A 25,464-nucleotide genomic window follows, 5' to 3' on the forward strand; every position below is an offset into this window, starting at 1 on the left:
TTATTGTAAGGCCAGTGGGAGAGTTTGAGAAATCTTCCACATGATACATTGTTGCAGGTCACCTGTATTTCAAGAGACATCTAGTGTTATATGTCTCCATCTAGTAGACGTATCTGTGCATGTCTGGGCATGCACAGTCTCATCTTCTCAAAGATGACCCGTGTGTGGGCAGCCCCACACACGGATCGATCAGCGCCAACTCGCTAACGGAGATTTGCCACATTAATGCAGTTATGGCATTAACGTCATTTTAACGAGATTAACGCTGACAGCACTAGTCTTTTTCTTGTTCCAGCAATTTGAACCTGTCTTAACTTAACTACATTGAATATCCAGATGAGGTTTTCTGGGCTTTTTTGTTCTTTCTTTCTCAAAACAATTATTTTCCATAAACCAAATTCGAGCATCAGTGTGATGGGATATGAGGACACAGCACTGAACACAAGTGGCACATCAGTTGGATGTTTCCCTCTAACAGTTTAGCCTTGTAAAAAAAAAAAAAAGCATCCACCGCTCCTGAGACTCCGGTGTTGCTGAGTCAGATAAAAGAAGGTTGCTTATGATCCAGTAATGATGACTCATCATTTTTATCATTTCATTTCATCATTTCTTTGTAAAACCACCAGTCATTTCGATTTTTCACCAATCCGGTCAAAGTGTCTAGATACACTGGAACAAAATTAGATTTAAAATGTCTTTCACCATAATGAAAGTGTCTCATAAGCAGAATGTCAACATGCAAACAAGTACTAAAGGTTTAGCAGCATTGGTGTGTGATAGTCAAACAGGTGTGCCACAGTAATTGCTTTATTGAGCAGTCAGGTCAGGTCGACTCACTCCATTCAGCATTTCTAACCTGTTTACAAAAACATAATCAGTATTGGATTCGGTGGAGATTATGTGGGATTAGTCATTGCATGGTCTAATTTAAATAGCAGAGATTCATTAGTTTTAGTTTTAATGGAGAATTTTGGCTATGCAAAGTCAGGAGGCTTGTTTCATTTGTATTAGTTTCATTCAATAGTTCTGGCGCCTTGTAGCCTAAATGCAGTTTCTGCCAGTAAAACAATCCCAAAGGGAAGGACAGAGTAGGGTTGTGCACAAAGTTTACCTGACGGAGAGGATGAAATGGAAGAAGATGGAGAGGATGGGAAGAAAGAGAAGGCAGGTTAGTTTTTTTTTAATAAGATGGGGGTTTTTTGTCCCCTGAGACTGAGGGTCCAAGTCTCGCACCAAGACAGATGTCGACTGATGTTTAGAGGGATGAAGTTTAAAGTTTAAAGGATATCTATGATCACGTGTGTCCAGTTTAAGAAGAAGAAGGGGAGAGCAGGTCGGGTATGGCACTAGAGGAGGACGGGGCAGCTTTGTAATAATCTGCAGAGTTCAGATTTTACTGCTGAGCTGTTAGTTCCTTCTGATGCACTGCTGAGTCCAGCAGGAAAAGCATATTTCACTAATTAAGTTAGATAAAACTGAAATGATCTCCTGGGGGGGAAATTAGGCTGGAGATAAGATGCAGACAAAAATGTGTGAAGATAATTCTACTAATTAAAACAACTGAACAACCAGGCAGGAGATAAATGTGTCAAAATTTGTCTTAATTTAAAGTTTATCAAATCTATTAAGATTGTGTTATTTGTTAAGTTCTTTCAATTAAAAGCTGATTGATTTAGCATTTTCTTCTAAACACTGCAGATGGAGAAAAAGTGCACACTAATGCAGGAATATTTCTTAATGCAGAATATGATATTCCTCCTACTGTTGACCTCTTGTGGCTAATTAAAGGACTGTTGTGATGCACCACTTTTGGACTTGCAGCCTGTAGGCTGTTCCAATGAAGACAGCTGTGTGGTGTGTCGGTTGTTAGCCCAAAGCTCACGTCATGTTAACAGTGATGATTGTAGACATGATGTTTGGGTCACTTTAGGACAGAATCAAATATTTGCTTTTTTTGTGAGTTCTTTGGTAAAATTACAAATGTGAATGGTCAGGGTGGGACATCCAAATGTACCCCAATGAGGCATAACATTATCATCACCTGCCTAATATCATGTTGGTCGTCCTTTTTAATGCCAAAACAGCCCTGACCCCTAAAGGTTTGCTGTGGTATCTGCACCAAGATGTTAGCAACAGATCCTTTATGTCTTGTAAAATGGTGAGGTGGGGTCTTTATGGATCGAACTTGTTTTTTCTCACATACCATGTCAAAAGTAACATCCAGATGGATGGCAGGACCCAAGGTTTTTCTGTCAGAACTTTGCCCATTACACTGTCTCTGCCGGCTTGCCTGGGTCCTATAGTGCATTCTGGTGCCATGTGTTCCCCAGGAAAGCAATGCACATGCACCCGGCTGTAATGTTCTTATTCCTCTATGAATAAAACATCAAGAATTGCTCCTGGTGCTAGCTTCAGCTAGCTGTTTATTATTCTTTCTACCACGATAACTTCTTCTTCTACTCTGTATATCTTATTGATTCCAGAGCGCCCCCTGTGGGTAGCTTCAACAATAGCAACTATCATTACATCCCCTTTCCAAACAGGTTGGTGTTATAATAAGCACAATTCCAAAGAGAACTGTTACTCGGTAACATCTGAACATTCTTGTCTAACATTCAACATGTTATAAATTGTGCAACAAACTACATTCAGTAGTGTTCTCTTTTTTTTTTTTATAACCAAAAGTTGTAGCACAAGTCAAACAAAATAAATCCAAATGTATACCTTACATCTTCCAGAATGAACCAAATGAATCCCATACAGCCCTCAAGCACATTAGAACGCTTCACCTGTGACAACTTGAACAGTCAGTAACACATAACTCAGTAGGTCTCAATTAAGTGTGAACAATTACTATTCTAAATGAATTATTATCCGTTATTTACTTGTGATTTATTATTATTATTTTTTAACAATTCTTTACCACAACAGTTCACACTTGTTCTATGAGCCTCTCTGTAGGTTTCTTAGGTCTGGTAGACCTTCTCAGTATCTCAGACATTGGGGAAGTTGAAGGAGGCCCACTGTGGTGCTCAACAGGGTTAGCACCTCGTTGTTCAGTTCCAGTCTCTGTGTCCTGATGTTTAACATCCTGTGTCTTTAACAGACTTCTCCGGTTTCTTCTTAACACTTGTCCATTCTCTGTCTGAACAGCAAACGATCTGGGCCCTACTTCGCTGAGAACTGTTGCTTTTTTGTCCCAGAAATCTGGACCCGCAATCCTCACAACATCTCTTTCCTGAAGAGGTTCCAGACGCCTTGCAGTTTTGTCATAGTTCATTTTCTGTCTGTGCTTGAGTTTCATCCTTTTGTCGGTCAGCTTGTTGTCATGTGCATTGTCATTTTCCTTGGAAATGTGTGGAAGTGTGGTGCGGAGCTTGCGATGCATGAGTAGCTCAGCAGGTGATGCCCCACACTCCAGGGATGAAGCTCTGTAGCTTAGCAGAGCCAGGTAAGGGTCGGTCTTACTGTCTCTTGCTTTTTTGAACAATCTCTTTACTATTTGGACTCCTTTTTCTGCCTGTCCATTCGCTTGGGGATACAAGGGACTAGAGGTGATATGTTGAAATCCATATTGTTTTGCAAAGTCACTAAATTCTCTACAGTCATATTGTGGACCATTGTCACTGATGACACACTGTGGAATTCCATGTCTGGCAAAAAAGCCCTTCATGTGTGTGATGACTGACTGTGCTGATGTACTGGAAAGCTGTGCCACTTCTGGATAATTAGAATAGTAGTCAATCACCAAAACATAGTCCTTGCCATCCAGATGAAATAAATCCATGCCTACCTTTTGCCATGGTGCAGTGGGTAGATCTGCTGCCAGCATTGGCTCTTTTGTTTGTTTGTAGTGATGTTTGAGACATGTTTCACATTTCTGTATCATCTCCTCAATATCCCTGTTGATGCCTGGCCAGTAAACTGCTTCTCTCGCTCTCCTTTTACATTTCTCCACTCCAAGATGTCCTTCATGGATACGCTGAAGCATGTCTTTCCGCATGGATTGCGGTATGACAATCTGGTTTTGTCTCAGCACCAGCCCATTAGCCATGCATAAATCAGCTCGCACAGAGTAGAACCCTGGACAGACTCCTTTTGACCACCCATTCTGTATAAGGTGGGATACTTTCTGCAGCACTGGATCTTTTGTCGTCTCCTGTACAATTTGCTGCAACATGACATCTGATGCTGGGAGTGAGGCAGTTACCATGTTTACATGTGTTTCAGCCTCCTCGGCTGTAGCGCTGACTAACCTGTCACCACTTGGTGCTGGCGCTCGGGATAAAGCATCCGCAAGTACGATATATTTCCCAGGCGTGTAGATCAGCTCAAAATCATAGCGCTGCAACACCATCATCATGCGCTGAATTCTGGGTGACATGTCGTTGAGGTTCTTTTTTCTGATCGAGATGAGAGGTTTGTGATCAGTCTCTGCTGTAAAGGTTGGTAATCCATATACATAGCTGTGAAATTTTCCACACCCAAACACTAAGCCCAAAGTCTCTTTTTCAATTTGAGCATAGCGTTGTTCAGTTTCTGTCATTGATCTGGACGCATATGCTACAGGTTGCCACTTGTCTTTGTTCCTTTGGAGCAGAACTGCTCCCAAGCCATCTTTTGAGGCATCTGTTGAAATTTTTGTTGGCTTTGATGGATCAAAGAATGTCAAGACCGGCTCTGTAGTTACAGTTTCCTTCAATTTTTTCCACTCTTTCTCATGCCGGGCCGTCCACTCGAACACTGTGTTGTGCTGTAGCAGCTCCCTTAGCAGGGCTCTAGACTAACTTTTTGACATGGGCGCACCGGTACGCCTAACTTTAAAAATTTAGGCGTACCGGCACAAAAGTTAGGCACACTCAAATTTTTCAACCGCATCGCTTAACACCGCAGTTTTACATGTGCACTTTCTTTGGGGGGGGAAGTCCATACAGACAATATTAATTTCTAAATTATTAACTAACAAACTTGTGCTTAAAGTGCTTTGTCAATATTGTAGAAAATGTTAAAAACTTAATCATCATCTTGGCCTCCTCTGACGACCTGTTTGCTGCTGTCTGCTGCTGAAAGGCCGTGGGGAGAGGGGACACTTGGGCAGTGCATTTACTGCAGCATATAATGTGTTTTCTGGATACACTGTGCTTTTTCAGCATTCAAATATTGATGGCACCGTGTCAGAGCACTGGCTATGAATTTCAGACAGATCAGGCCTTAACTTAACAAAAAAGTTATCAATAGTTCTTTTCATCTTTTCTTATTACCCACAGCTACAGTACATCCACTTCTCTCAGGCCTAGGCTGCTCACTAGGGCTGAGTATCATCACTGATTTCTATAATCCATTCAATTCCGGTTCTCAAAGTCCTGATTTGATTCAATTTAGCCTCAGACAGTCAGAAATATTATAATTCTGATCATTTATCAGTACTGATACACATGAGACTTCATCAGAATTGTGAAAATCACAGCAGATGCCTTTGTGTGAAAGTAACTGAGAATAAAACACAGGAAAACATGAAGGAGATTTTCCTGGTCTGGCTTTTTATAGCAGATAACCTTAAAAATATTCTGCAATTTTGCATAATTTTAAGAAATTTAAATTTCTTCAGTATTGAACAGCAGAAATTAGGCTTTCTTGTCCGAGGTCATTTAAGTGAAAAAAGAAAAAGCGCTGTAAACAACGCTAGACTGGTGGGTAATAAGCGAATGAATAATGCAGAAAACAGATTTGAGACGGGAAACTGTTCCTGAAGTACAGAGAGAGAGAGAGCTGTGCAGGAAGTGTGATTTTTATCGTGGTGGAAGCAAAACAGCAAAAGTCAGAGGGAATTCATGACGACATTGATCAAATGTGAAGCGCAGTTTGCTGCTTCTTTTGCTGCAGGCTCGGTGAATTTTGGTTGGAGAGAGGCAAAACCTGCAGCTCAGAATCAGCGCAAAAAGACGTAAACACAGCGCGGACCCGAAGAATCGCTAAGCTCCGACAGCGTGTCCGTGTTTCAGGCCGTCGGGTGAGAAAGCCGAGAAAGACGAAGCTGATTCTGATGTGTTGGGTCCGCTCCGTGTTTAGGTCTTTGTGTGGAATCCGTTAATGAATTGATATCGCTTTATTCAAGCTACTCACCTCTCTCTTCCACCTGCACTTTCAACTGGACCACGGCCAATCAGAGAGGTCCCGCCCCTGACTATCTCTGATTGGTTTAGTCCACGATAGGGGCATAATGTGTGTCTGTTGTTGACCACACGGAGAGTTACAGAGATTTTTTTTTTGTTACCGGAACAGTTGGTCGCACCTGTGCGACCAAATATTTATTTTTAGTCGCACCACTGAAAAATTTGGTCGCATTTGCGACCAAATTGGTCGCACTCTAGAGCCCTGCTTAGGCATGCTGTCTTGGAGGTAAGATTAGGAATGAACTTACCCAGAAAGTTGATCATCCCCATTGCTCGCAAGACACCTTTTTTGTCAGTGGGTGCTGGCATATCCAATATGGCTTGTACCTTTGACTGATCAGGTTCCACCCCTTCACTTGTAACCTTATCTCCCAGGAAGGTCATCTCTGAAACACCAAAGAGGCACTTGTCTCTATTCAGTTTAAGTCCATTCTTGTTAACTCTCCACAAAAGTTTCTCCAGCCTTTCATCATGTTGTTGCCTTGTATTTCCCCAGACTACGAGGTCATCTATGTAGACTCTGGTGCCTTCCAGCCCTTCGATCAGGGACTCCATTGCCCTGTGGAAGATCTCTGGTGCTGATTTAATTCCAAATGGGAGCCTCAGGAAACAGTAACGCCCAAATGGCGTGTTAAAGGTAGTGTACCTGCTGCTTTCTGGGTCTAGCCTCAGCTGCCAAAATCCATGTGATGCATCCAGTTTGCTAAAAAACTTAGCTCCTGCCATTTCACTCATTATTTCCTCTCTCTTAGGGATCTGATAATGCTCTCTTTTAATATTTTCATTTAGATCTTTGGGATCAAGGCAGACTCTTAAGGCACCTGTATTCTTTTTCTTGACACAAGTGATAGAGTTCACCCAGTCTGTGGGCTCTTCCACTTGTTCAATGACACCCATTTGAGTCATTCTTTCAAGCTCTTTTTTCAAACTTGTCCGTAATGGAGCAGGCACTCTCCTTGGGGCATGGATTGCGGTAGGTGTAAGGCAATGTTCCATGTCCTTTGAAGACTGAAGGAAATTTACTGATAATGTCTGAACTTCCTTCATGCCCTTGGTGTTCCTGTCTTTTGCCTTGTTTGGCTTCTTTCATGGTGTCAGTATTAATCTGATAGATCCTCTTTACTAGTCCCAAATCCTCAGATGTTTTATCTCCTAAAAGTGACTCGTGTCCATCAGGTACGATGGTGAACAAAATGTTATGCTGTTTGCCTTTTGCTGTCACTTTAAGTCTGCATCCTCCTTTTGTTTGTATTGGCTGGTTATTGTAGGCCCTCAGCGGCGTGACTTTCTCTGTAAATCTTCTAGGCTTCTCAGTCAGTGCCTTGAAATCCTTCTCATTGATCAAGTTAGCTTTGGCCCCTGTGTCAATTTTAAATGTTACCAATGTCCCATTGACTAACAGTGGAGCAGTCCATTTATCATCTGTGACTGAACTAACACTTTGGCCAGTGTTATGTCTTGAAGACTGTGCATTGACATCTTCTTCATGTGACACCATCTTAATGAAAAATGTTTCACTTAGATCATCACTGTCATCTGTGTCTTCCTGCACAGTGTGTACTTTTTGTCCCTTGTTTTTGGAGAGACACATTTTTGCATAATGGTTTTGTCCTTTACATTTTGCACATTTTTTTCCATATGCGGGACATTGTTTTGGTCTGTGTTTCTCTCCGCATCTCTTGCAAGTGAACATTTCATTGTCACACGTTTTGTTTTTGTTGTCGTTGTTTTTGAATTTACTCCATGGCTTTCTTTTAATCGACACTGCGTTCACTGCCTCATTTTCTTGTTGCGCTGCTCCTTGAACAGGTTCTCTAAACATCAGTACATGTTGTCGTGCTAGCTCACTGGCTTGACTTATCTTTATAGCACTTTCCAGCGTTAATTCTGTTTCTCTCAACAGTTTCTGTCGGAGCTTCTTCTCATTAGTTCCAAACACTATTTGATCTCGTATCATAGAGTCTCTGAGATCACCAAAATTGCAGGACTGAGCTTTGATCTTGAGGTCTGTGAGAAAAGTATCAAATGACTCACCCTGATGCTGTAAGCGTGAGCGAAAGACGTATCTCTCGTATGTTTCATTTTTCTTTGACAGACAGTGCTCGTCAAATTTCTTCATGACTTCATCAAAGTTATCTTTGTCCTCGGGCTATTTTCCTTTCATCTGCCCGTCGATCCACTCCGACAGCTGCAATATACAGTTTGAACTGCTGTTTGAAAGTCCTCCAACTTGCATCCACGCTTCCAGTCAGTTTCAACGGACTTGGCGGTTTTATTGCATCCATCTTGTTGCGTTGCTTCTTATTCTTAACCCGTCTCCTGGTACCATGTAATGTTCTTATTCCTCTATGAATAAAACATCAAGAATTGCTCCTGGTGCTAGCTTCAGCTAGCTGTTTATTATTCTTTCTACCACGATAAATTCTTCTTCTACTCTGTATATCTTATTGATTCCAGAGCGCCCCCTGTGGGTAGCTTCAACAATAGCAACTATCATTACACCGGCCAGCCACGTGTTGTCAAAGAAAAACCTGATTCATCAGACGAGGCCACCGTCTTCCAGTGCTCCATGCTCCAGTGGTGGACAGAGGTCAGCATAGGCACCCTGAATGGTCTGAGACTATGAAGCTCAATAGGCAGCAAACTGTGATGCACTGTCTATTCAAGCCAGCGCGAACTTTTTCAGCAATGTGAGTTACAGTAGCTCGTCTTCTTTTTTTGGTACTGGTTTTATTTTGTTGTATTTATCCGCGACACCTTAAAGGCCGTGAAAATATTGTTGGTCATATATATATATATAAACACCCAGCACGCCCCTGCGGGCGGTTTTTTATCCTTCAAGCTCGGGTCCTCTACCAGAGGCCTGGGAGCTTGAGGGTCCTGCGCAGTATCTTAGCTGTTCCCAGGACTGCGCTCTTCTGGACAGAGATCTCCGATGTTTTTCCCGGGATCTGCTGGAGCCACTCGCCTAGCTTGGGAGTCACCGCACCTAGTGCTCCGATTACCACGGGGACCACCGTTACCTTCACCCTCCACATCCTCTCGAGCTCTTCTCTGAGCCCTTGGTATTTCTCCAGCTTCTCGTGTTCCTTCTTCCTGATATTGCTGTCATTGGGAACCGCTACATCGATCACTACGGCTGTCTTCTTCTGTTTGTCTACCACCACTATGTCCGGTTGGTTAGCCACCACCATTTTGTCCGTCTGTATCTGGAAGTCCCACAGGATCTTAGCTCGGTCATTCTCCACCACCCTTGGGGGCATCTCCCATTTTGACCTCGGGACTTCTAGGTTATACTCGGCACAGATGTTCCTGTACACTATGCCGGCCACTTGGTTATGGCGTTCCATGTATGCCTTGCCTGCTAGCATCTTGCACCCTGCTGTTATGTGCTGGATAGTCTCTGGGGCATCTTTACACAGCCTGCACCTGGGGTCTTGCCTGGTGTGATAGACCCCAGCCTCTATGGATCTTGTACTCAGAGCTTGTTCTTGTGCTGCCATGATTAGTGCCTCTGTGCTGTCTTTCAGTCCAGCTTTGTCCAGCCACTGGTAGGATTTCTGGATATCAGCCACCTCCTCTATCTGCCGGTGGTACATACCGTGCAGGGGCCTGTCCTTCCATGATGGTTCCTCGTCTCCCTCCTCTTTCTTGGGTTTCTGCTGCCTGAGGTATTCACTGAGCACTCGGTCAGTTGGGGCCATCTTCCCAATGTATTCTTGGATGTTCCTTGTCTCATCCTGGACTGTGGTGCTGACACTCACCAGTCCCCGGCCCCCTTCCTTCCGCTTAGCGTACAGCCTCAGGGTGCTGGACTTGGGGTGAAACCCTCCATGCATGGTCAGGAGCTTTCTTGTCTTTATGTCAGTGGCTTCTATCTCCTCCTTTGGCCAGCATATATATATATATATATATATATATATATATATATATATATATATATATATATATATATATATATATATATATATATATATATTTATTGGCCTTGGAAACTGCCAAGCAAAGACTCACAGCCTTGGCCAGCCGCTTGAGGAGGTACACCAGAGAGATAGAAGGCAGGAGAATAAACCAGCTGTTCTCCACAGAACCAGCAAAGGTGTACTCTCAGTGGCAAGGGAACAATAAGAGAACAGCACCACCAAGGCTGGAGACGGAGCAATACTGGAAGAGCATATGGGAGAAGGATGCAACCCATAACGGCAATGCTCAGTGGCTAGTGGATCTGAGGGCAGACCACAGCGACCTCCCTGAACAGGGTCCAGTAACCATCACAGTGGCAGATATCCAAGAAAGGGTCTCCAGTATGAAGAGTTGGACAGCACCAGGGCCCGACATGGTTCACGCCTACTGGCTGAAGAAGCTGACTGCACTCCACGAGCGTCTGGCAGCACAAATGAACCAGCTGCTAGTTAACGAGAGACACCCGGAATGGCTAACTGAAGGCCGGACGGTCCTGATCCCCAAGGACCCCCAGAAGGGACCGGTCCCCTCCAACTACCGACCAATAACCTGCCTCAGTACTACATGGAAACTCCTGTCAGGCATCATATCGGCTAAGATGAACAGGCACATGGGTCAATACATGAGCGGGACACAGAAAGGAATTGGCAAGAATACCAGAGGTGCAAAACACCAGCTACTGGTAGACAGAACAATCAGCCGAGACTGCAAGACCAGACTGACCAACCTGTGCACTGCCTGGATTGATTACAAGAAGGCCTATGACTCAATGCCCCACAGCTGGATACTGGAATGCCTAGAATTGTACAAGATCAATGGGACCCTAAGAGCCTTCATCAGGAACTCAATGGGGATGTGGCGTACAACACTAGAGGCCAACTCCAAGCCCATAGCACAAGTTACCATCAAGTGCGGGATCTACCAAGGAGATGCTCTGTCCCCACTGCTGTTCTGCATATGCCTGAACCCCCTCAGTGAGATCATTAACAAGACTGGCTACGGATACCGACTACGGAACGGAGCAGTTGTCAGCCACCTCCTGTACATGGATGACATCAAGCTGTATGCCAAGAGTGAACGAGACATCGATTCACTGATCCACACTACCAGGCTATACAGCAATGACATTGGAATGTCGTTCGGACTGGAGAAGTGTAGTCGGATGGTAACAAAGAGAGGGAAGGTAGTCAGAACTGAGGGGATTGAACTACCAGAAGGCAACATTGCAGACATAGAGGACAGTTACAAGTACCTGGGGATCCCGCAGGCAAATGGGAACCATGAAGAGGCCGCTAGAAAGGCTGCAACCACCAAGTACCTGCAGAGGGTCAGGCAAGTCCTGAGGAGTCAGCTGAATGGTAAGAACAAGATCCGGGCCATCAACACATACGCCCTGCCCGTGATCAGGTACCCTGCTGGGGTAATAAGCTGGCCAAAGGAGGAGATAGAAGCCACTGACATAAAGACAAGAAAGCTCCTGACCATGCATGGAGGGTTTCACCCCAAGTCCAGCACCCTGAGGCTGTACGCTAAGCGGAAGGAAGGGGGCCGGGGACTGGTGAGTGTCAGCACCACAGTCCAGGATGAGACAAGGAACATCCAAGAATACATTGGGAAGATGGCCCCAACTGACCGAGTGCTCAGTGAATACCTCAGGCAGCAGAAACCCAAGAAAGAGGAGGGAGACGAGGAACCATCATGGAAGGACAGGCCCCTGCACGGTATGTACCACCGGCAGATAGAGGAGGTGGCTGATATCCAGAAATCCTACCAGTGGCTGGACAAAGCTGGACTGAAAGACAGCACAGAGGCACTAATCATGGCAGCACAAGAACAAGCTCTGAGTACAAGATCCATAGAGGCTGGGGTCTATCACACCAGGCAAGACCCCAGGTGCAGGCTGTGTAAAGATGCCCCAGAGACTATCCAGCACATAACAGCAGGGTGCAAGATGCTAGCAGGCAAGGCATACATGGAACGCCATAACCAAGTGGCCGGCATAGTGTACAGGAACATCTGTGCCGAGTATAACCTAGAAGTCCCGAGGTCAAAATGGGAGATGCCCCCAAGGGTGGTGGAGAATGACCGAGCTAAGATCCTGTGGGACTTCCAGATACAGACGGACAAAATGGTGGTGGCTAACCAACCGGACATAGTGGTGGTAGACAAACAGAAGAAGACGGCCGTAGTGATCGATGTAGCGGTTCCGAATGACAGCAATATCAGGAAGAAGGAACACGAGAAGCTGGAGAAATACCAAGGGCTCAGAGAAGAGCTCGAGAGGATGTGGAGGGTGAAGGTAACGGTGGTCCCCGTGGTAATCGGAGCACTAGGTGCGGTGACTCCCAAGCTAGGCGAGTGGCTCCAGCAGATCCCGGGAACAACATCGGAGATCTCTGTCCAGAAGAGCGCAGTCCTGGGAACAGCTAAGATACTGCGCAGGACCCTCAAGCTCCCAGGCCTCTGGTAGAGGACCCGAGCTTGAAGGATAAACCGCCCGCAGGGGCGTGCTGGGTGTTTTTTATATATATATATATATATATATATATATATATATATATATATATATATATATATCAGTGTCAGTGTAGCTTTAGTGCTGAAAACTGCAAGACAAAAAAGCCTTGAAGGAGTGGTCCCCAATTTAAAATCGGGTGCATTTATTTTATTTAAAGGTACAATAGCAGACTTTTTGATCTCGTGAGAAAACAGCAAGATAACACTGTTGTATAAGAATATTTACAATGGAAGTGAAAAAGTAGAAAAAGACTCAAAGCAGCCTGAGAGCAGTCAGTGAGAGTTCAGTCTGAACAATCAGAAACTTCTTCCATTAATCCTCTCCTGCATTTGCCCCCTCATCATCAAAAGCAGACTTTTACCAGAGCCCCCTCGCTTTAATCATTCATGTTAAACTGACACCTAGTCATAAATTGATAAGCAGCTCTACCTTTTTCCGTTTCCTTAGCAGATTTTTTCCCCCTTGCTTTGAATTTGCATACGTGATTGGCCTCTCTTGTACTAATACTTTTCTCATATGTTAATGTAGCCAAGCGAGAGCTCTAATTTAATACATCAGCGATAATGACCCTGTCTGGCCTGAAGATTAGTATGTTTAGTGTTCAAGTGAGAGTGTTTCAGTTCACACATCCTTTCAGCCCTGCACGCATCTCTTTGCATATTCACAGCAGCTCACTGGGATGCAGCTTTGTCTGCTTCTCTCATCTCTCACTGAGCACTACTGATTTTTCAATCAAAATTCCAAAAAAGGTTGACTTGCTAGTCTCTCATGTTTTATTCACAGTAGAACAAAGAAAACATATCAAATGTTTAAACTGAGAAAATGAAGATGTCTTCAAAACGTGGGACTAGAAGCAGCAAAGAGCTGGAAAAGCAGTATTACATTAAAGAGCTGAAAGAACATTTTGTAAATAGTTACGTTAATTGGCAACAGGTCAGTAATGTGACTGGGTATAAAAAGAGCAGAGGTTCATCTGCATCTACAAATTATTCCAGATATTTTAGAATAATGGTCCTCAACATAATATTGTGAAGATTTTGGTGTCATTATCTAGAGTACAAAATTCCATTAAAAGATTCTGAGAATCTGGAGAAATGGCTGTGTGCAAGGGACAAGGCTGAAAATCAGTATTGGATGCCTCTGATGTTTAAGCTTTCAGGAAACAGTGAACAAAAACAGAGCTCATTCTGTCATATATCATTACACGGGCTCAGTAACACTTCTAGAAATCACTGTCTGCGAATGCAGTTCACCGTGCCATCCACAGATTTGCGCGATGGGTTAAAGATCTATCATGCAAAGAAGAAGCCGACCGTAAAGGATACTGTGGGCTGACACATGTCAGGGTGTGAAATATACAAGAGCGTGTCTTTCCAACAGAGCCTGGAATGTTAGTGTCAGTGCAATGGGCAACAAGCAGATTTCTTCATATTTGGACAGGCCTTTACTCTTGTTGGAAAGCAGTTAAAATGTTTTAGTTTTTGGTAAATTTTTTCTTCCATATTAACATTGGGGGCTTCGGTCAAATTCTCTCAGTGAAGAGGAGAAAAGGCTCTGAGTTTGTGTGTCGCTGTGTGTCTGTGTTTCTGTGTGTGCTGTCTCTGACAGAAGTGGGTTACCCTCAGCTAAGAACAAAGCAGGGAGTTTGCCACTTTGATTGGTGATGCCAAAGCCAAGCTGGGATGATTACAAGCTCACAGGGAGCTCCCTGGGAGGCCAGCGAAAACTGATTTGGCCAATTACCAGTACCACATAATAAAAACTGTACTCAATAATCACATCATAATTCAGCATTACTACTTATTAAGATAGAAGATGTGCGTGGAAAAATGGACATTACCACAGAGACAAAAGCTTTAATCAAGATTTAAGGAGCTGAGGTGCTATTAAGCGTCAGAGGCAATTACACCTTGATTAAACACCAGATAGGTGAGTGACTGATTGAATATGAGTGATTAAACATGGTGCTGTAGATAGACTATGTAGGGACATTTGTTTTACAGAGGAAGTAGGAGTGAGGAAGTGAAGTTCAATGCTCGAATAAACATTTCTCAAAGCTGAGGTGTGAGTGCACTTGAAAGCTACTTTTTTCCCACTGGTGTAAAGGTTACCAGCACATAGCAAATACCTCTGCTGTTCCCAAATGCTGCTATTACCTGATTCCTGCTAAGACTATAACAAGTACAATCTTCCTGAGCCAAATCATGTGCTTTTCTTAAAAGGTATTGACAAAATGCGCTGCTTTTAAAAAGTGATGTTGCAGTTCAGAAAACAGCAGGTCCTATTACAGCAAAGTGAGGTAAAAGCTTTTCACTGTATTAAGTGCATTCAGTAACAAAAGCACATGAGAAGCCAAGTAATTAACTTTATCTATAATGTATGTTTGATTAACCTATTACTCACCAACCAAAGTACACTCATGACATCACCCACTGGCTTTGACATTTTAAAGCCTCAAAGTGTTAAATGGGAATCAGTGGCGATTGATTGATTGGCTTATGGCCGGGGTGTCCAACTCCAGGCCTCAAGGACCAGTGTCCTGCAGGCTGGTCCTTGAGGCCCAGCATCACCCCAGTGATGCTTTCTAGTGAGCAAAATTTGTAGATGATTAACCAAACAGTCCCTATAAACACATTGTTTTTAATGTGATAGTCAATTATTTAGTACTTATTTTAGCTCTAAAAGCATCATTTGCTTGAAGGTGAAATGAAGAAACTTTATTTTACACTGTGCCCACTGACAGCTGGGACAGGCTCCAGCTCCCCTCCGACCCTGAATTGGCAAAACAGTTAAGAAAGTGGGTGTACATCTGGACCATGCTATCAGGAACACCCACACTCTGCCATTAATTCTTAACATCATTATTCCACCTGCACACAACATGGCTGTTTCCAGCTCTGCCAGCATGCAGCTTTGGAAAAATCCACAAGTTGTGTAAAGACAAATGTGAATACAAATCATTTTTGAGAACAGCCTAATCTAACTTGACGGCCACTGAACTGTCTGTGGACTCTCTGGCCACTCTCTTAAGGCGTCCTTTGTTCACACACACACAGATTGACCTACAGTCAGACTGTAAGATTGTAGATTGCAGAAGATTGCATGAGCGTTACGTTGGATTCAGCTTAGCATCCAAAGCGAGTACACGAGTGGGAGTGAGCTCTTTGGTTTTGTTGACTCCTTTGTTTGGTGCTCAGTAAATGTCTGTTTTTACTCCTGTTTCTTTCGTCACTCTCTTTCCTGCTTATTCTTCAGGGTGCAGGACTGATTGGATATCAAAAAAGCTATTTTAATTAGGTGGTATACATGAGGATGGGAGGGATTACACGTCGGATTACACATTAAAAATAGCCCCTTCCCACTTTGCACGCTTCCCTGTCTCTGTGTCTAATCTGGCTGTTGTCTGAATAATGCTGTTAATCCACAGCAGCTCCCGAAGAAACAAACAAAATCCTCATTTCAGTGTTAATGAACGATAATTATTACAGATGGAGTCCTTCAGGCGTGTTTGTAATTAAAAGACAACTCACACACACAAACGCAAGCGCACAAGGAGTAAACAAGTCAATATTGTGCACACTCCTCCAGAACTGAACAAACAGGCTGTGGGAGTTTTCTGACTTAAAGTAACTGGAGTGATTAACATTTATACCTTCTTCTTTTTTTTCCAGAATATGATTATTCTTAACCTCTGTCTGAAGACATCTCAGTTTTCAGTGCAGAGGAATTTGAAACATGGTGCCGCGTCTCTTCAGGGGAGTGCAGGAGGTAAAAGGGACAAGTGTTTGGTCCACTCATCCACACAGGCAGCAGCTGGAGCTGCAGCAGAGTCTCAAACAGCTCACAGAGGCAATTTACGGCACTTATGCTCTCTCCTTTCTGAGTCATACCTCCATCAAGGGTTTGCACATGCACAGTTTCAGATCAAGTCTGAATCAAAATGCAAACGGTCTTGAATAATTATCCACAAGCTGCTTTAAAGACAAGATGTTCTGCATAAAAGGACAGAGTACAGAGCCATAACAGCAACAATCTGAGGTATAAAAAGCACCTGTGCAGTTAGCTGTTGATTGACGGGGGCAGGACATATTTTTAATTAGATTGCTTGAATATAAACTGTGGTTGGGCACACACTTTCCCAGAATGGCAACTACACCTCAGTAAGTGCAGTAGAGCTGTTTGTTGGTAATACGGAGTCTAAACACAGTACCTGTGAAGGTTCTCTGTCATCCAGGTCATCGTAGTCTAAGGAGCTTAGAAAGAAAAGCGTCTGAATTTCTTTAAGTTGCTTGAAACTCGTGAAACTTGAAACTCTTTCAAGCAGCTTAAAGAAGTCAAGACGCTTTTCTTTCTAAGCTCCTTAGAATAAACACAGTATATTGATAATGCCTCAGTTAAGCAAAATGTAATGAGCTGTAATAGAATCTAGCTTGATCATTACCAAAAGAGCAGCTAGTGTTCATTGTCATTTTCAAAGCTCTGACACTATGCGTATAGACTCAATCAATTCTCTCCGTGTCTGTGTTTCAGTCACTGTTTTGTGTGAGATTTATTTGATCCTCTGTCAACCTCTCAGTTTCACAGTTCCACAGACGGGTATAAATTCAAACAATGAAATCACTCACTGCAGCTTAGGTTCCACATTAATTCAACACACTGTAAGACTTCAGTGTGTCTAAGTTTACATTTAAACACTTTTGTTCAGGATTCTTTGAGTGTCTCTGTCGCTCTTTCATTGTTCTTATAACCACTGTATGCTTCCTGTGTTGGGCGTTGCCATTATCTCCAATCATTTTCAGCATCAGGCACTGAAAGTCTCTGCACCAGCATCTATTAATACTACAAAGCATGCAACTTGCAAATGCTGACAGTGCGTTATTCTAGTTATTATGCAGGAGCTTAACATGTTTCACTGAGCGCGCTGGAACATAAACACGTTGTGGCTCACACGAGTTTCATTCTAACTGTGGAATTCGGCCTGTGCTTTTTAATCTGTGGTTCACTTTTCAGACTGCACACTGAAACCACAGCAACTGGTAAAAGTTTGAAACTGGGACACCGCGTCATTGTTGTGGTTTTAACATCTAAGTTGCACTACTTGTCTAATTCTAAGGCTTCAGTAGGCTAGATTTGTAGGATAGAAATACACCTGTGTGACCTTATATGAGATCACACAGGGGCTGAGGCACAGAAGCCCATCCGTGAGAGGCCAAATGAAATTCTCGGTTAAGAGGCTGGAAGTAAATCTCAACACAGGGAATGACAAATCAAACAGAACAGCTCGTAAGCTGCTGTGAATGAGCGTCCTGTCAGGAGGAAGTTGGACTCACTGAAATCTGCCAGTTTGCTGGTAATGAAGGAAGTGCCTTTTATTTGTTATTGAAACCCTCCATCCATTTTTTTGTTCATTTATTCAGTTCAGGGTCGCGGTGGGGCTGGAGCCCATCCATGTCCATGTCACAGGGCGCTGTGCCAGTGTACACCCTCAACATCTGTTTCAGAGCCAACACGTAGACCATTCATGCTTACCTTCCTATAGTCAGTTGCACCAGTTAATCTAACCCCATGCATGTCTGTGGACTGTGGGGAGCACCCAGGGAGACGGCGCTAACCACCACACCGCTGCGTCTCCCCATGATTGAAACCACCTAAGCAAAAGAATTTGCTTTTTAATGTGGGCTTCACGGAGGTTGCTTTGAATTTAGATTTTTGCTGGGAATCTGTGTAGAGCCTACGACATAACCAATGCAAGAGGCCGACATCATTGCCCGCATTCATGCTCGTGCTGCTGTGTTACTGTATGTGTTGATTACCTTGTAGTCATCTTCCATGTTTTCTATGCGGTGTAAACTGATAGCAAGAGCTTCCCACTGTTGCCAAGTACTTGTTGGAGATCATCTGACTGTTGGGGTTTGCTCTGTATTATTGTAGTGTCTTTACCTTACAATATAAACTGCCTTGAGGTGACTGTTGTGATTTGGCACAATATAAGTTGAATTGAATTGGATTTGTGAGTCCATCTATTGATCATTTTTTTCTCATATTGAGATGACGTTAGTCAGTCTCTCACTGATGAAAACTGAGAAGAGAAAGTTGGAAATGCACAAGCAGAATCACCAGGACTGAACAGGCCGGTCACTATAGCTGTAGGCCCTTCTTTGATTTCTTGGGAGATGCACGTCAGATTTTGGTGTAGGGTTTCAGAAGGGTTTGATTTTATGAGTAGAGATACAGAGACTGTGTGTCTGTGCGCTGTTTACATGTTGCTCTGACATTAGTTTAGTTGGTGTTTATTTTTCAAATCTTATTTTCTTCTAACTTTGAAAAGAATCCATCATGCAGACTGGATTTCTACCTGTGTGAGCCTTTGTTTTACCAGGGGAGCATGTCTCACAGCTGTATTAAGTTAAGTTGCTTTTGAATTCTTAAATATTTTCTTTTCAAAGTAGGATAAATGTTGTTGCTTTTTTGGTATAGAACTCAAATGGATCCAGTGTTGTTGAAACGTTACTTTCAAGCACAGGAATACTTGGAATGTAAGAGTTTGCGCACATCTTTGAGAATTTCCCTCAGTTCTTTTATGAATTCAGGTTCTCAGAATCTCTTGTCTCTTTGTGCAATCCCAGACTGGCTCCATGATGTTGAGATCAGAGCTCTGTGGGGATCATAGCATCTGTAGCAGGACTCCTTGTTCTTCACTTTTTATAACTGTGGCTGTATGTTTGGGCTCATTGTCCCACGGTACAAGGAATTTGGGACGATCAGAGTCCCTCTTGATGGTAGTGCATGATGACTACAAGTCTAAAAAATGCCTGGCATGGTATTGTACATTAAGATGGTGAATACACAAGGTTACGTTAGGTGTCACACTCCCAGAGGAAGCACAATGTGTAGTATTAAACTTAAGATAATAGATTGGACTGTGATGTAAGTATGTTGGACTGTGGGAAATAGAGAGGTGCATGGTAAAATGATTCATATTTAATGAAAGCAGACACTTGTTTTGGAAGGTGATCAGAGATCCCATTTGTTTAGAGATAAGAGTGATTCTACCACTTTATTTTCCATTTAAAATGAAAATGGTATCACAAGGCCCCACAAAGAAACATGGGATGGATTTAACCAATGTATTGTAGTTAATCGTCCAGGCCTAGTGTTTGAAATATAACCACACTGCCATGTTGGGTTTTTTAAAAAATCTTTTTTTAGAAACTGGTTACCTTTCAAATAAGGTCACCTACATTTTCGTATCATCACTTCAGTCATCATTGCTGCTGATCCCAACCCTAACTCTAACTAGTGATGTTCCCGGCAACTGTTCCTGGCAGTTTAATAGACAGTGACAAAAAATGTCTATTGTTTTTCTTCATTAATGAATCATAATTTAAATGCTGCTGTTTGGTATGTTGCATTATGCATTATAAACATTGCACATTATATGTGCAAAAAGGGAGAAGAAGGATGAAGAAGAGTCTCTCCAGAGTGTCCTGGGTCTACCCTGGGGTCTCTTCCTGGTAGGACATGCCCAATCGGAACACCTTACCCAGTAGGCAACCACTTGAACTGGTTCCTTTCAATGTGCAGGTATAAGGGCTCTACCCTAAGCCCGCCACCAACTGACTGAACTCCTCACTGTCTTTTCTGTCCGTTGTATCCACAATCGCATTCTTTTGCCTTTAAAACAACTAACAGTAATAATAACAATAATGAAAACATAGCTTTAAAGATTTATGGCCTTTCTCATAAACAATGCTCCTTCTGGTGGCAGATGCTCCATAACATTTAAGACACAGCAATTTACTGGGCATCAATCAAATGTTAAACGACTACCACGTCTGGTACCGACTAGTGCCAGTAGCAACAATTAGTCAACTAATCGCGTACATCCCTAATGAATATATTATTTTTACTTTCATAAAATTTTTCTCTCAAGTCTTGGCATTCAGGGAGCAAAGACTAACTATTCTAAATGACACACTCCAAAAGACATCCGCTTTGCCTTTCTCCAAAATGCAGAATTAGGATAAGGTTATCGCTGATAATGATTTAAAGCTTTTCAATCTAGGCTTTCCAAACAGGAGACAATTCTATATAAAGAGGTTAAAAAGGGATGGCCATTAATCTGACTCTGACCCTAGATGGGTTGCCTTTGACTGGGTGGATCAAACAGGTTATTTGTTTGTTTGGTGTGATGGATTGCTTTTTGAACATGGAGATGGATGGGAACGTCTATATATTTAATAAAAGCAGCTGCATATTTTGGAAGATGCGTGGAAGGTCACACATGTCCTCATTGTCCATTTAATATAAACTGCTGGCAGGAAATGCATTCATCCAGCACTACACTTAGAAATGCATTGCCAGTAATGTCCATGAAGACTAAATATCTTTTTGTTTTAAAACCTTTAAGTCTTTTGTGTTTCACTGATGGTATATTTAGCCAGGACGAGCTGACCTCTAGTCCCAGTGGAAATGCTGGCATTTTAACATAGCACAATGGAAAGCCTTTGAATTTGCATTCATTTTAGTGAGCCATAAAAGCAACAGAGGTTCAGAGCTGGCTCGGGGACTGTCCAGCAGTGAAATGTCCATAAATAGTGATGATTAACTGCATCTGTGTGTAAATGAGCCAGCCAGTGACACTCTGGCTCATTTTCAAACAGCGGGTTTCACCTTTTCACCATGCAGAGAGGAAACCTGCAAAAACATTTAACGTTGAGACTTACACATACATTTTTCAGAGTACAATGGAGGCTGTATCACAAACACCTCTCTTCCTGGTGCCCTTCACAGGCTACTGTGGGGTTACTACATTACAAGGTCTTTCTGTTGACTCTCCATTGCAAGGTAATGTAGAAGTGTGTGGCCTCATTGTCTGGTGGGATCAACAAGGATGTTTTTTGGCCAATGGAACAGGAGACTATTGATCCAGAGATCACTCGATTACCTTGACAAACAGTCAGAAGATAAGAATAATGTTCGCAGGCAGGCCAAACATTCCAGAAAGATTCATAAATTAGCCTCCAGTTTCATCACAGCTTTAATTAAGCAAATCTGTGCCAGTATACCATTTGTTAGCAATGTCAGGAACCTGTTTGTTATTTGTGGAAAAATGCTTAGTTGAATTATTTAAAGAAGTGTGTTTGTGGAACACAAAAGCATAAATTGCAGTCATGCCAATACACAGAAACTTAGAATGATGCACACATAATAAGCACTTATTTGGTGGCAGGAAGTGCAGAGTTATGGTTAGTGATGCTAATGACTTGCTCGCTGATGTACTGCATTAGCTAACTCTTAAAGAGCATTATTTTCTGCAATATTGTTTTTGTTAAGTATCACGTAAACCACTAACTGATTGCCTGTTGAACCAATTAAAGGTTTGAGATATATAACATCAGAAAATACTGAAATATTCTAATTTTCTAAGCCTGAGGTCGCATCGTCAGTTTGCTTATATTTACTGCTGCAAATGCTAAAGATATTTGAAAATCAGTGCAGTTAATATTGTGCAAATGTTTGGGCTGTTTCAGAAAACGGGCTGAACATTGCCACTTTCTTAAAAACACACAACTGCTGTGGCACCAGATATTTACAGACCAGGACTGTTGTTGTTTATTGGCTTTATTTTACCCACCAGGTGGCGCCAAAATAGTAAGATTATCTGTAAGGTTTCGATCGTACTTCCAAGTTTGACATTTCTTTTCTTTGCACTTTTCTTCTCTGCCTTCTGCGCGCTCTAAAGTACCAAAACGTATCCTTTTCTGTTCTTCACTTAGCTCTTTCTCTCTCCTTGAAGTCGATGCCTTCTGTATCCAGTTGATTCATAATATCAGATCACATTTCCTCTGGCCTTTTGTCTAATGGGCTTTTTGCAGATCTCCTGATTGGGATGGCAAGTGAAATATTTGTGTGTGCACAAGAGAAGTCAAGGTTACCCTTTGATACGCCATCTGATTCCAAATAGCTATATTTTCTCCACATTTATCCGATGAAGACAATGTACCTTTCAGATATGCGTACACAGCTGCAGCTGTGCTCTTTAGCTGTTGCCTTCCCCAAAGTGTCCCCTTGTAGCAGTACTGTATGACTAAGCAGAAACAGCTTGACTAGTACAATGATTGATATCTGATACTTTGTGTCTTACTGAATGCTTTCCGAGAACTATTTCTCTCCAAGAGGTAAGATCGTCTGTCTTAAGTGGACTGAACCTGAGCTGCCTTTTTGTTTTGTTTTGGGTTTTTTGCTTTTTCTCATCCTGTATTTTTCTGCTTGATCGTTCCCGCCTATGTTTGTGCATGTGTTGCTGCAGTGGTGTTATTTTGTTGTTGTATTGTTTTATGTATTATTCTGTGATATCAGTGGATCTACTACGCTTTGCCAGCTAGATCCCTCCCATGTAAATGCATTGTCATGAAAAACCTTTGAATCGTCGTGTTACAATGCAAAGCTGCAGAGCGCGTCATAAGAACGTGACATGTTTGAAGAAACACTCTACAAAAGATGAATTTGGTTAGAAAAGTTTGCCCAGTAGTTTGGAAGGGGGAAAAAATAAAAGAACTTTTTAAAACACCAATCAGAAGTGTTCGTTTCAGTGGAATATTTCTTTGTTTTCTCTCAAGATCCAAGTTAGTGTATCCCAGAGTAAAAAATCCCACCAGTATTGCCTAAGACTTGAAAGGCCTGCAGCTTTGCAGCATGCTCTTTTAAAAGCAGACATGCTCTTTTTTTGAAGTCCTACTGTGTATTCACCTACCCCTCTCTCTCTCCCTTTCTGCTCTTTCCCTCTCCATTTTTCTTTTGTGAACAGTTGATCAAAGTATGTTTGAGAACTCCATTGCGCAGCAGCAGAGTCCCCAGACCTCGAGGCCAGGGCCGTCCTCGACCCGGCGCGCCGCGGCGACGACTAATTCCAACCCGGGGTCCAGCTGCGTGGACTCGCCCTCCTCTGGAGGACAGCAGAGGCTGAAAAATGCCATTAACCTGGGCAAGGCAGTCGGGGCAAAGGTTAGTGCGACACAAGCAGAAACGGGACATTGAGCTCAGCAGGTCCTGTATTCTTTTACCCTTTGAAATAAGCTCATATAGTGTGACTTATTGAAAGGGACGCAGGTTTAAGCTCTTTTTATTCTTTCAGCTGAGCCGATAAACATTTGTATCAAAACTGCCTGCAAAGGTTAAACCTTTCTCTCCTTCTCGTCTCGCCTTCTTTCAGGTCAATGACTTGCTAAGAAGAAAAGAGCCCAGCAACCTCGGAGACATTGGGGTCACGGAGGTCAACAAGAATGTTGGTGCAGTTTGGAGCTGCATGGAGCAACTCAGTGAGACTGCTGCCAGCAGGTATGCACCCTCATATCCACACACACATTCATACTTCATCTTAATACTGAGCAAACCGCTCCCCCCAAATAATTAACAGGCTTCTACGTCAAAAGATTTTAGGATGAATATGTGAAACTCGGAGGCCTTTCCACACGTCTAATTAATTAATAAACCCACTGAAAGACATTATCTTAATTTATTCAAAAATATTCCATTACCTATACTGAGCAGAGGACGTATCTATCACTGCAGAATTGGGCTGTGGGTCAGAAAAGGTGAATAATTTACGATTTTTCCTGTGAAATGTGGCTTTAAATTAATGATGATACATCAGAGGTGCCTGGGAGATGCCTGGAATTGAATAAGCCAGTTTTTCACTTTGAAGTTTTCAGTTTCAGGGGGTTTATTTTATTTTTTGTTTTTTTGAATATGCCGATTTGACATGTTTATGTACTCTCATAAACGTACTTTGGAGGATTTTTCGTCTGTTCTCCTGAAGATTGGCCGAGTAAAAGTCATTTTTCAGCCGCTCAGGTTCCATTTATCTCCATTCGCTGCACCCAGAACAGATTTAGCTTCATTTAGCAGCGATCTAAAGATTGTTCTGGACCACCAGCTGGTTCGGCAGACTTATAGCTGACTCACTTCTCATTTTTGAAACGTGAATGCATGCGATGAGGTGCGCAGGACCTTCCCCTGTTCCCCAGACAACGCAAGTCCTGCAAAGCCTCTGACCTCCTTAACAAGGTTTATGTTTTTTTCTTGGGTTTTTGATGTTAAAGATGCTGTTTTTGTGACAAAAAGGTGCATTTTCTGAGGACAGACAGCACAGCAGTGCTTATTGAACTGTCTCCACCTGTCAGCTGCAGTGAAAGGTCACACAACAGTAATAATTTGTGATCGCCTTGCCCTCTAGCTACAGGATTACGTGTTGACGTCATCTGGAACAGCTTAAGAATTTAGAGTGTTTTTTGTAAACACGCTCACTCACTGAACTCAGTGAGGAGCTCCGAACACGAGCGAATGTAGGTTTAAGCTCTTGTAGCTTCTCTCCAGCCGCCTTCCTCCTCCGTCACTCAGCTTGTTCTTATTAGTAGGCAAGAGCAGCTTTGAAGTCTGAGTCATCCTGCCAGGTTTCATTCTTCTATCAGCTGAAGCGGCATGCAAACTTTGGATGGCTTTTGTTCGACAAAGTTTCATTCAGTTAAAATATGAAACAATTGGTGGTTCTTTGATGCAACAAACGGCCCCTGACAGGATTCTATTATTTTGCACAGCGGGGCCATCAGCCAATTAGCTGTCAATTTTTCTTGACATGTTTAGTCATAGTCCCGCCCACAGTTTTAATGTGTACCGACTGCAAAATCTGAAGTTCATTTTGCTGCGTTTTTTCTTTGCCTGAATAGTTTGTGCCTATTGTAAATGCAGCATTACATATGGGTTATGTATGGATTGCTTCCTTAGTTATTACAAACCCTAGCTTCAGTG

General features: G+C 42.7%; 1 protein-coding gene across 3 annotated transcripts in view; it reads left to right on the top strand.

Annotated features, from left to right (window-relative positions):
* The window catches only part of LOC146649398 (carboxyl-terminal PDZ ligand of neuronal nitric oxide synthase protein-like), a 247,081-nt gene that overhangs the window by 216,334 nt on the left and 5,283 nt on the right, over positions 1-25,464 (top strand). For all 3 annotated transcript variants that reach the window (XM_085387095.1, XM_085387094.1, XM_085387096.1), the window contains exons 11-12: positions 23,465-23,661; positions 23,870-23,994. In XM_085387095.1, coding sequence (XP_085243221.1) covers positions 23,465-23,661; positions 23,870-23,994 — 322 coding nt within the window. The remainder of the gene's footprint in view (positions 1-23,464; positions 23,662-23,869; positions 23,995-25,464) is intronic.

This window comes from Rhamphochromis longiceps, linkage group LG17, assembly GCF_057381845.1.
Source record: "Rhamphochromis longiceps isolate RC_006_pf linkage group LG17, R_longiceps_female_GT1.1, whole genome shotgun sequence".
NCBI classification, from domain to species: domain Eukaryota; kingdom Metazoa; phylum Chordata; class Actinopteri; order Cichliformes; family Cichlidae; genus Rhamphochromis; species Rhamphochromis longiceps.